The 11709-nt window shown below is 44.6% G+C and overlaps 1 protein-coding gene across 2 annotated transcripts; it reads right to left on the reverse strand.

Annotated features, from left to right (window-relative positions):
• Window positions 1–41: 41 nt before the first annotated feature.
• Window positions 42–11547, reverse strand: LOC148403714 (uncharacterized). 2 transcript variants are annotated; one of them, XM_088377050.1, is made up of 25 exons: window positions 11105–11547; window positions 5563–5765; window positions 5391–5497; window positions 5135–5247; window positions 5018–5062; window positions 4790–4945; window positions 4624–4703; window positions 4111–4222; window positions 3990–4040; window positions 3751–3918; window positions 3390–3512; window positions 3198–3305; window positions 3100–3132; window positions 2893–3030; window positions 2536–2679; window positions 2279–2413; window positions 2032–2180; window positions 1830–1950; window positions 1704–1755; window positions 1574–1637; window positions 1374–1504; window positions 1257–1306; window positions 1023–1196; window positions 810–955; window positions 42–731 (listed from the first exon to the last, which is right to left on the reverse strand). In XM_088377050.1, exons 1-25 carry the CDS (start codon window positions 11394–11396, stop codon window positions 594–596), a joined length of 3033 nt encoding a protein of 1010 aa, XP_088233176.1. In that variant the 5' UTR covers window positions 11397–11547; the 3' UTR covers window positions 42–593. The 2 variants fall into 2 exon arrangements, with proteins under 2 accessions (XP_088233176.1, XP_088233184.1); XM_088377058.1 differs by lacking the exon at window positions 11105–11547 and adding an exon at window positions 6717–6978.
• Window positions 11548–11709: the final 162 nt, after the last annotated feature.

Consider the following 11709-nt stretch of genomic DNA (forward strand, 5'->3'; position numbering starts at 1 on the left):
ACCAGTAAACGATTAAATGAGTTAACCAGGTGACACACCGATTGTCTTTATTATTTTATTTATTTTTTTGGTCTAACAAACAAGGTAAAACAACAGACGGTATGATAATGCATAGCAAATTTAACAATAAGTAAATGAAATATAAGAAATCAATGCTGAAAATGGACGGTAAATCTAAGAGAATAATAACATGCTAAATTGGACAAAGGATTAATAATGCATGGTAAATCATCAGATGGCATAATAATAATGCATGGTAAATTTAACAATAAGTAAATGAAATATAAGAAATCAATGATGAAAATGCACGGTAAATCTAACAGAATAATAACATGGTAAATTGGACAAGGGAATAATAATGCATGGTAAATCATCAGATGGCATAATCATAATGCACGGTAAATTTAACAATAAGTAAATGAAATATAAGAAATCAATGATGGAAATGAACAGTAAATCTAAGAGAATAATACCATGGTAAATTAGACAAAGGAATAATGCATGGTAAATCAATCATAATAATGCATCAATCAGTCAATCAAAATGCATGGTAAATCAGTCCATCCAAATGCATGGTAAATCAAACAGAACGATCATGCAAGGTCAATTGCATTCATACGATTACTCGCCACTTGCATTGGCGCCTTTGTATCCAGCGCAAAACGCTCCATGGGCATCTTACACATGTAGCCGTTGGGTTGCGCGCACGACATCATCTTCCATTTGCCAGACTGAAAGTCCAAGTGAGATTGATTTTAATGCAAAAAAACCTCGTCTCCGGCAAGCGGGTCAATCTTTTCCGCACCCACCTGGCTCGAGGCGACCACGCAATTCTCCAACCTGTCGGCAAGTTCTTCCGGAGCCCAGTCGGTTAAGGTCACCTTCTGGTGGTCCGACCACGCGAATTTGCCGGGAACCACCAGGGCGTTCAGTCCGATCCACGTGTCGCCGGGGGCTGCAAACAGCAAGAGAGCTCTCATTTGCTTTCCAGATACGGCAGCGATCAAGCAGTTGTGACGCACCTGACGTCAGATCATCTTGCAGCCAATCCCGCTCAACCTTGGAGCGAATGGACACCAGCATGGCATTCAGATGGCAGCAGGCTTGTTGAGCGTCGTACCACGTCTTTCTCTCATCAAAACGTTTGTAGCAAAAGTCCGCAAACTCCTCCCATTCAGGTCCCAAGCATCTCGGCTCTGCGCGCAAGATGGCGTCACGTGATGAAGTATGCTTTCTATTCTAGACAGCCTACTCACCCTGCTCAACAAAAGTGTAAGACGGAGACGGAGCCAAAGCGTCACCACCGCTGCAGACAGTAAAGAGAGTGAGAATGAGCCGGGCGTCTTCAAATAGACGCTGCAGTGAGAGCCAACCTCGAGGTGATCCCATTCCTGGCGGAGCTGTTGTAGGCCTTCTGTGGGTCTCTCTTCAGCAAAGTCACAATTCCTCCAATCGCGTTCTCAATGACGCCCGAGTGAATGGCAGCCGCGCAGATGTTTGAATCCTGCACTCAGAAAGCATCTCAAACAAAGAACAAGAACTCTGCTGGCAGGTGGTGAACTAATTAACATACTTGTTTGTAGATGTATGTTCCGTAGACCGTGTAGGTTTGGGCGCAGCCCGGGGGGCACCGGACCCTGCGGGAGACCTTGAGTTACGAGGAGGCTTTTCCGCAAGAAAAGTCGATGGCGGGTTCGACTCACGTCATTGAACCGTCGAGGCCGAGGCTGGTGGCTGTGCTGCTGCATAAGATGTCTGCGGGTCAGAAGGGCAAATCAAAGGCTGTTTCTTGCTTGGTTTTCCACTGCACTCCAAACGTCGGTACTCACCGCGAGAGGTGTCGTCAGGCGTGCACCCTAAGACGTCAAAGCGAAGGCCAAAAAACCTTGGCAGGAGGCGGACGTACTGGGCGAACACGAACCTGGTTAGTATGTGCGTCCCCGCACCAAGCTGGAAAAAAAACATACGCGCGTTTGCAATGAATGACAACAGCCTGGATGACAAAGTTGGAGTCGGCTACCGCTCGCTCACCTGCTCTGGGTGGCGATACCAAGTCTTTCCGTCAGTACTGAACTCCAACTCAAACTTGCTGGAATAATAGTCTTGGTACATACACCTCTGGGTCACAATGCCCGTCACCTTGAAGCGCTGATTGAGGTTCACCTGGATCCAGCTGCCGACTGAGGGCGGGAGGCATTCCATTGCATTGCAAAGATACCAAACTACCAACAACTACGATGGAGAGCTGTAGGGGTTTTTTTTGTTTTTTTTTACATACGTATTTTGGCCGGTATCCAGCAACCGCTGCCCCCCAGACGCGCTTTGTGAGGTTCGCCATTGATCACAGAGGAAGAGGCTGAGAAGGAGGAGTCTGGGATTGTCCCGCCGGCGATGCCCAGACTGTCAAGACACACTGAGGAAAGACAAAAAAGTGGAAGGAACGCTTGTTCATTCACTCTCACGTTTGGCGAGCCGTCCGTCCCTAGCCGACGCGCTTTCTGGGGATCCGTTGGATTCTTTCCTTGTGAAGCCCACCTTTCTCCTCACAGCTGTAGATGATGTGGAGGTGTTTGGAGACACCAGGGCAGGGGTCCGTACCCTTAAGTTGAATGGGGCAAAGCCGATGTTTGTCACACAATGCTCTAAAGTGAGAGAGAGCCCCTTTCATCCTGCAGCGACCTGCAAATGACAACACAACGCCATTTTATGCACATTTCATTCGCATACCAACTTCAATTTGTTGCAGGACAAAGGGAATTTGAATGGTTAATGACTAAAGCGTCTAAGTCCATGCATATTGATATTGAATTATAGATTACAAATGAGTTGCTGGACTGCGTGTGACACCAGGACAGCGAGCTAAAGTCAACAATGCCACTGGAGGATTCTTACCCACTGATTTGGCGCCGCCACTCAGACAGACGTCGCTACGCCTCTGTCCGAGGAACGCCGACTGTACGCGGATGACGCTTTCATCTGAACATTCAAGGAATCTCAAATCGTCTTGGCAGAAAAATTCCTCCTTGTAGCCTGAGAAAGAGAGCACAACCGTTGACTTCTCTCCGTCTTTTTTTTACAGAGACGTTGAAGGCAACTTACTGTCATGTAGCAGCTGGGGTTTTGCTTTCTTTCCTAGAAGTGGGAACCAGAACGTGTGATTAAGGTCCACCCACCGTGGGGCGTCACATCTCACTTACCTTTTCCTCTTTTCTTGCAGATGTAGCCTTTCATGTTGTCGCACTTGTCACGCTTCCAGTCACTGCTGCCGGTGAGCAAGGAAAGACATTTCCCCTCTTCGGCGTCACCTGGAGGGAGTGAGGGAGGGGGAGACAAGATCTGAGCGCTCATCCGTTCCTCCAAAGTGCAGCTGACAACCGCCTCAGACCGACCTGCACTCGAGTGGAGGTAAGAGAAGGGGGATCCGTCAGCCCACTTGCTGCCGTCACCCTCGATGGAGGCGTTGGCGCCCAACCACAGGGAGGCGTCATCACCCATCATAATCTTGGCGATACCTTTGGATCCCAAGGAGAACACGCAAGATTCCAAAACGACTCACACTTGACGGGTGTGGCACAGCCATGACAAAGTGCGAACAATACTGCAACAAAGAGTGAAGCAAACAACAAAAAACAACCAAGCAAAGCTGCCCATATCTCAGCTTGATCACGTTTCGAGTTGGAAAGGAAGGTGAAGTAGTAAAAAAAAAAAAGTTTCTTTATGGAGTCATACGCAAAATCACGGGCAGCCTACTCTCTATGAAGCCCTGCTCATGCGAGTCGGTGATGCTGAGCAGGTCCCCTTCGAGGCGTTTGCAGTGGTCTTGCGCCTTCTGCCAGGTCTTGGTGGGCTGGCTGATCATCTGGTAGCAGAAGTCGTTGGTGGGGTTGTCCAGCCACCAGCCGCATTTGTCAGTCCAGTCTGCGAGCCAGACATAAGACGGCGTAACACAAGACAGTGCAAGACAGACAGCGCCAGTGCTGGACACCTACCAGGTTGGCCCACCAATGGTGGCAGCTGTGGATGCCCTCCGCCGCGCTTGGCTGCAGAAAAAGGGGCTATAAGCAAATGCAGGACCCGTCCAAAAGGAGCGCTCAAGAGCGACGTTAGCACCTGTTTGGCAGACAACTGCCAACTTATCTCGGCATCTGTAGTTCAGGTAGATCCGTTCGTTCCAAACGTATGCACAGTCACCACCATAGGAGTAGTCGATGTTGTCGTAGTCCTGCGGACGAGATTTTGGACAGAACTTTAGCGTGTTGCATTTGATCTGGTCGTCTTCCTGCCGCATTTCCTCACTTAATGGCGTACCTTCTCTCAGTCAAGTTTCACTTTGGTTTGTCGGCTTCGTATTATTGTCAGTCAAAGTAGTATGAACATTGCAATGAAATGAAGCATGTTGTGCCCTCTCTGGCGAGCCAAAGGTCTCATGCACAAGGCAACTAACCCTGAAGACCTAAAGACAAACCAGAGCCACCATCCAGGATATTTCCTGGACATCTTAACTGCCTCCTCACTGTCTCTAAAATCAGAGCGCCAAAAATGTGTCATCGGCTGCCCGATGCCTCAAGATAAAACGGATGCCTGCAAAGGGACTTTTCCAAAGGCCTCCAGCAATTCACTTACCAAAGCTGTTCCGTCACTCCACTTGTAGTCGTTGCCCTTCTTCTTGAGTCTCAACCAAGGTGCACGGTATTTAATGAGACCTTGAAGAAAGGAAGGAGAACAAGAGTTTCAGGGCAAGAAGAGCTTCAGCCAAGTGACGACTACGGCGGTTCCTCTTGGTGCTTACCATGCAGGAATTGGGCATCTTGCTTAGAGTGGATGCGAGGCAGGTGGGCTCCCCGGGCGAGACAGAACTCCTCACCATCCTCTTGAGTTTCATCAGTCGGGCCAAAAAGATAGCAATGATCGCCATAAAGGACCTCGCCATCGTCGCAGTCAGAAGCTGAGGCCACAAAGAAAAACATTGAGGAGGAAACCATGACGAGATGGTGCAAATAGGCGTGCAGCAACTCACTCTTCACCACAGCAGGACCACTTCTGGAGGGACACGTCGGGCAGTCTGCATAGAAAAAGACCCTGTTTGAGCTTTTCTCCTCTCAAAGTCAACCTGATTACAAACATGCAGGCTTACCCAGCGGCCGTTTGCACATGTAGGCGAAGGAGGAAGCGCAGGAGCCAGACCTCCACGTCCCGGAATTGTGATAAACGTTTTGGTTGACATAGGCGCAGGACGCGACGTTGGCGCTGTCGGTAGATTAAAAAAGAAAAAAAAAAAAAAAGGAACATTTTCCTATTTTTTCCTTGAGTGGTCCTTCTCAAAATTGGTTCCAGAACATTTACGCCGACCTCTCCGCCGGACAACAGCATGCAAAGTTGTTACGTCTTACCTTTCGAGTTGATTTGGGGCCCAGTTGCGGTGTGTTGTTGTCTGGCCATCGGACCAGGTCAGGTTCTGGCTCCCGCCTTCAAAGCGACACCAGACCTCGTCGCATTTCTGGGGGGAAAAAAAGAATACGGTTCCAGTTGTCGCCGCAGAGTCCACTGCCGCTTCCGTCTCACCTGGTTGGAGAGTCCCAGCCAGAAGCGGTCGTACTTGGCCATGGTCGTCTTCACAAAGTTTTCCTCGGCCGAGGAGGTGATCGAGACCAGGTTGCCGCCCTCAGAGACGCAGTGGTGCCAGGCGCCCAGCCAACCGTTGGGGACTGCCATCTTCCTGTAGCAGCTGGTGCCGTGCCCGCGCCACCCGGGATCACACTGGTTGGCTGAGGGCATAATTTGGAGAACAGGCGGACAGATCAGAGCGCACCGATGGCATGTTTTTACTCGATGCTCTTCATTGGAGGCATGGCAACCAAATGCACGAGGATTCTGTCGGGGGGACAACGCCCGTTGTCCTGCCAAGGATTGATTGGTTTATTGATTCACTTCTTCACAACATCATTGATCATGATTCCATGTACATAGATCATGACATGAGATTGCACACAACTGCCCCAAAGTTCTGCTATTAAGCTTCAGATGTACGGTGGGGCAAACAAAGGATGTAGTCAGCCACCAATCGTGCAAGTTAAAAGATGCCTGTAACTTTCATCAGCGCCACCATGAGAGACAAAATGAATCGAACTCAAACTCACAGTGTTAGCGCTTCTTTTTCACCATCAGCGATCCCCACCCACCAGTCACGCACGTGTGGCATATCCATGACCAATGACGTAAGCCCAAATCAGGTCATCGGACATTTCACCACTGGAGGGTGCTGAAGCACAAGGCAACTCAATTGTCTGTAACATTGCAACAGTTGGACCCCGCTCCACTCTTTTTATCTCAGGAAGCCCGTCTCCTTGAATTAAAAGACACAAAGTACAAAGCCAAGCCAGGCTGGGCTGGGCTGAGCTGGGCTGAGCAGGGGTTTCATGGGGAAGAGGGGCTTTTAAACTGTGGGCTCAGTCAAGTAAACCGAATAAGCACGGGCCTCGAATGGACTCTGAGGGGCAAATGCAATATTCAGATGAACACGCACTGAAAATCAGTCTCTCTCGAAAAGGTCCGGCGGAATTTTGCATCTCAGGCGCCGTAATGTTTTGACAAGAGTAGAAGCAGATGCAGTCATACGAACTCACAGTACAGTACATTTCATCACGTTGTCGACAGCGGTATTGTTTTAGCAATGAACTCTGTTGAACTGACTGTTTTGAATTGACTCAATTGCTTACCTGACGCGCATGTCCAATATAGGCCAAGTATGAGAATAGACCACTCGAGTGTGTCCCACATCTTGGAGAGAGAGGGCGAACAAAAAATCGTCTCACTGAGAGTCGCAGCGATTGCGGTCAGGAGAAAAGAAATGATAAGTCGCCTTACTGACAATAGCCAGTGGATTAAAGTCGGGAGAAAAAATGGACGTTTGCTGTGCCTGCTCCAAGCCAGAGGCAAGCCAAGCCCACACGCCAACCACGTCACATAGCACAAAATGTGGGAGTGGCGAGCGCGTGTGACGGACGCACTCTAGCCTTTGATTGCTTTATTTTTTTTGTTACTTTGTAAATGTTTTTTTTTTTTTTTTTTTTTTTGTTTATTTCAGCTTGTACACAGACATCATCAAAGTCACACTTTCTTTACAAAGCTTAGAGTTCGTTTCGTACTTGCCGAAAACAGAACGGGTGGAAGCAGTCTTGCTTATCGAGTCCCGTCCCAAAACTTTCATACAAAGATTTTTCGTGTTTTCACAGATACTTATCACACAGCAATTTCATGAGCGTCTTCACAGATATTATGTAACACATTAATTTTAAAATAGTCAACATAAAAATTTCTGGTTATGTATGATGCTAATATTTGTACATTAGTGCATTTACACATTTAGTTTCAAAATAGCCAACATCAAAAATGTATGGTTATGTATGATGCTAATATTTGGAATTTGAATGATTTGTATCGAGTGTAACAAACAGCTATCAATGCTTTCGTCCCAGGGTTGCCGCGGACTCATCTTACGTAATTTGATATGAGAGAGGCTCTCAGTTTTTTCTTGAAGTCCTTGAAATTTTCGGATAGTTTTAGGTCAGAGTTTAGTTTGTTCCAATTTCTTACACCGACAACCGTCAGCGATTGCCCTCCGAGTGTACTGGACACTTGTCGTTGGTCAAAGTTTAATAATCCTCTGAGGTCGTGTTTTGTGTCCCTCAGGGTGAATAGGCTTTGAATATTTGCTGGTAGCATACATCTAGAAGCTTTGTACACATTTAACAGTCCTGCAAAAGTGATTAAGTCTTGGAGCTTCAGTATTCCAGTGTTTATAAAGAGGTTGTTTGTGTGAGAATTGTACGGCTTTTTGCAAATGATCCTCAGTGCTCTTTTCTGTTGTTTGTAAAGTGGTTCTATTGATGTCTGGTATGCGTGACCCCAGACCTCTGAACAATAATGTAGATGTGGCTCTATGAGTGTCAAATACATTATTCTTAAAGCAGATGTACTCATTTTATTTTGCAGCCTCCACAGAATGGCCATATTTCTTGATATTTTTTTGCACAAGTTTGTAATTTGTTGTTTCCAGTTAAGTAAACAATCAAGTGTTATGCCAAGCATTTGATACTCATTAACTTGTTCGATCTTGGTACCGTTTGACACTAAGTTTAAGTCTTCGCTTGGTTTTCTTTTCCCAAATAGCATATATTTAGTTTTGGATGGATTTAAAGATCATTTATTTGCATTGAACCAAGCTTGTAAAATTGACATTTCTCTGTTTATACAAGCTTCCATGTGTCTTAAATTATGTCCAGTACATAATATACTGGTGTCATCGGCAAACATTACCATTTTGAGGGAACATGCCTTTGCAATGTCATTTATGTATAGCGTGAATAACCTAGGGCCCAAAATTGACCCTTGGGGGACGCCACACGTTATTTTCAATGTAGGTGACCTGTTGGTCTCTACCTGTACAAATTGGGTTCTATTTTTTAAGAAACTCCTGATCCATTTTAAGGCTGTATCCTTTACCCCATATCTATACAATTTCTCAATCAATATTTCATAATGAATTGTGTCAAAGGCCTTTTTAATATCAAGAAATATTCCAATACTATATAGTTTTCGATCCATCGCCATTTTAGTGGTTTCTACAAAATCTAAAAGTGCATGTGCAGTCGAATGTTTTTTACGACAACCATATTGATTTTTTGACAGTATATTTTTTTTGTTCAATGTAATTCTCCAGCCTGCTATTAAATAATTTCTCAATGATTTTAGAACATTGGGGGAGGACAGAGATTGGGCGATAGTTGGTGATCTGGTGTTTGTCTCCTTTTTTAAATACGGGTAGAACTTTGGCAATTTTCATTTTATCAGGAAATATCCCACTGTTGAATGATAGATTGCAGATATGTGTAAGTGGAGGCGAAATGGCATGCACTATATATTTTAGCGTCCTCATGTCTAGTTCATCAACGTCAATTGATTTCTTGCTTGAACAATTCAGTATAGTATCTTCGACTTCCTTCAAAGTTATCTGGGACAGTGAAAAGTCGTCAGCAGTATTGTCTATTCCACGATCAAAAACATTCCAGTTTATCTCCTGAGAAGGAATGTTTCGGGCGAGTTTTGCCCCCACTTCGACAAAAAACTGATTAAACTTATCTGCGATTTGCTGGGGATCATCCACTATTTGACCGTCAATGACCAAGTGTGTTTTTTCATTTCTCTTTCTTCTGCCCTCTGCGATAGAATAAATTATGTCCCAAAGTTTTTTAGTGTTATTTTGGCTTTCGACTAATAATCTTCCATTGTACTCTTGTTTGGCTGTCCTCAATTTGTTATTGACGGAATTTCTATAGGTTTTATACTATTTGTGAGATCTATCGGTCTTGTCCTTCAGAAATTGCTTATATAATTTAATTTTTTTTTCCTGCATGCATTTAGTAGTGTTTTGTTTAGCCATGGCTTGACATTTTTGGTTTTTTTTGATTGTACGCTTGTATTTTTTTCTGTGACAATAGGGCAATGCTTTTCATATGTTTCAAGCAATGTTTTTAGAAAGTTTTCATAGGCTCTGTTTACATTATTTTCCATATAAACCTCGGCCCATGAATTTCCTCTGAGTTCTTGGTCTAGGTTTCTAAGTACGGCATTGCTTTTTGGTCTCTTTGGTGAGTTTGCTGACTTTTGGGGGTTTGGCATTCTTTGGCCACTAATGCAGAAGACCGGTAAATGATCAGATATATCACATATCAGGATGCCACTGATATGTTTACCGTAATAATTAGTATAGATGTTGTCAATTAGTGTTGCACTCTGAGGCGTGATTCGGCTTGGTTTGGTAATGAGTGGGCGTAGCCCGTGTGAGTACATTTCGTTCACAAAAACTTCCGTTTGCGTGTTTTGACTTCGTCTTAATAGGTCAATGTTAAAATCACCACATATGTAAATTTCTTTGTGTCTTATTTTTGAGAGGAGTACGGTCACTTGATTGTTGAACATTACAAGGTCGTTCGACGGAGCTCTATACATACAGCAGATTACAGACTTTTTTCCTGTACACAATTCAATTTCTACCGTCAGACATTCGAGCACATTCTCTATTGCAAGGGACAAGTCTTCCAAAATCTTCCAGTTGAGCCTGTCGTCAACGAATAGCGCGACTCCACCTCCAGATTTCTCCGACCGTTTTTTTTGGGCAAAATTATATCCGTTAAGATGAAAAGCTGCTCCCCTTTCTTCAGTAATCCATGTTTCCGATATTGCAATAATGTTGAAGTGTTTGTCTAAAGTCAACAGGTAATCCTGGATTTTGTCGAAATTTGCGTATAAACTCCTGCTGTTTATATGGATCAAAGAAAGTTTCTCTCCGTCATCATTTATTTTGTTTAGGTTTTCTTCCAAAAAATATCCACAAGTGTCCACTTCGCTTGTATAAAAATTGCTTTCCGAGTCAATGCTTAGATTTGGGTCATGGGCACAATATTGATTTGTAGGGTTAGGGTTAGGGTTAGGTCACATTTTCATAGGCTTTTACCAGGTCCATCAGGATCTTTTGTTTATCTTGATTTGCCAGATTCCATGATTTATCCGAGCTAATCAAAGATGTTTTTGGACTTTCCATTTTCTTAATTTGCAAATTGATCCAGCTCAACCAAGGCTCTGATGAGCACTGGTCTTGTATTTTCTGGGGTAGCTCCATTTGGTTTCACGTAGATTTTACAGTTTGACGTCCAGGTGCTATGAATTTTCCCTTGTTTTCTTAATTGTCGGGCTTTACAGGCGATGGTGGCGTTTTTTTTAGTAAGATTTTCGTTTATGTAGACATTGGAACCTTTCAAATTTCTTCCTCTCTTGAGCAGATCTGTTTTAAATTTTTTGCTTACAAATCTCAGCAATACAGCACGGGTGTCGTTGCCTCTGTCACTTGCAGCTTTTTTTGGAAGCAGGTAACATGAATCCAAAGTGTCTTTTTCCAGAGCTATGTTCTTTGTTTTAAAAAACGCGGTAACTTGAGCTTCAATGGAGCGATTGTCCTGCTCCTCTGCCTGCGAGCCAATAACACCACTCGCCTGATTTGCATAAGTTCTTGGCAAAATTTTAAGGCCGGTAATGATGACATCATTACCTTTGATCTGCTGGTCGAGTTCCTCCACTTCGTTTGTGAGGTCGCTGATCAATTTATCCTTGTTCTTGTTCTCTTCTTTGAGAGATTTGACCTCTCTCCTTAGTTCCTGGACCTCCGCAAGTTGTTTGATGATTTCTTGCTGTCCACTCTGCATTTCTTTCAGGACTTTTTTAACTTCTTCTATTTCATCTTTAACATCTAAAACTTTTTCTATTCTACTCTGCATTTCTTGCAGAGCTTTCTTGATTTCTTCATAACTTTCGGACTCCCGGGTATCCCTTTTCGGTGCCATTTATAATCCTCTCGTCTTGACGTTAGCTTTGGTAGCCTAGCATGGTTAGCAACCAGGATGGCGATTTTGTGCAGTATTTCCTTCCAAAAAACCGTGTAATGGTCGATCGCAGTAGCTTGGGCTTTCAACTTCCAGCTGATTCTCTCAGCGTTGTCCTGGGCCAGGTCTGCGTGCAGATTCAGTTCGTTCGTTCGTTCGTTGTACGAATCACGGAGGCACTGCTCTGTGCTGCGACTCAATACACGAACGAAAATGTTCTGGTGTATGCGTGAACAACAGCAAGAAGCAGTCAACTCATTTAACAATAATTTGA

The sequence above is a fragment of the Syngnathus floridae genome, chromosome 1 (assembly GCF_059516105.1).
Source record: "Syngnathus floridae isolate MCC-2025c chromosome 1, RoL_Sflo_1.0, whole genome shotgun sequence".
Classification (NCBI taxonomy): Eukaryota; Metazoa; Chordata; class Actinopteri; order Syngnathiformes; family Syngnathidae; genus Syngnathus; species Syngnathus floridae.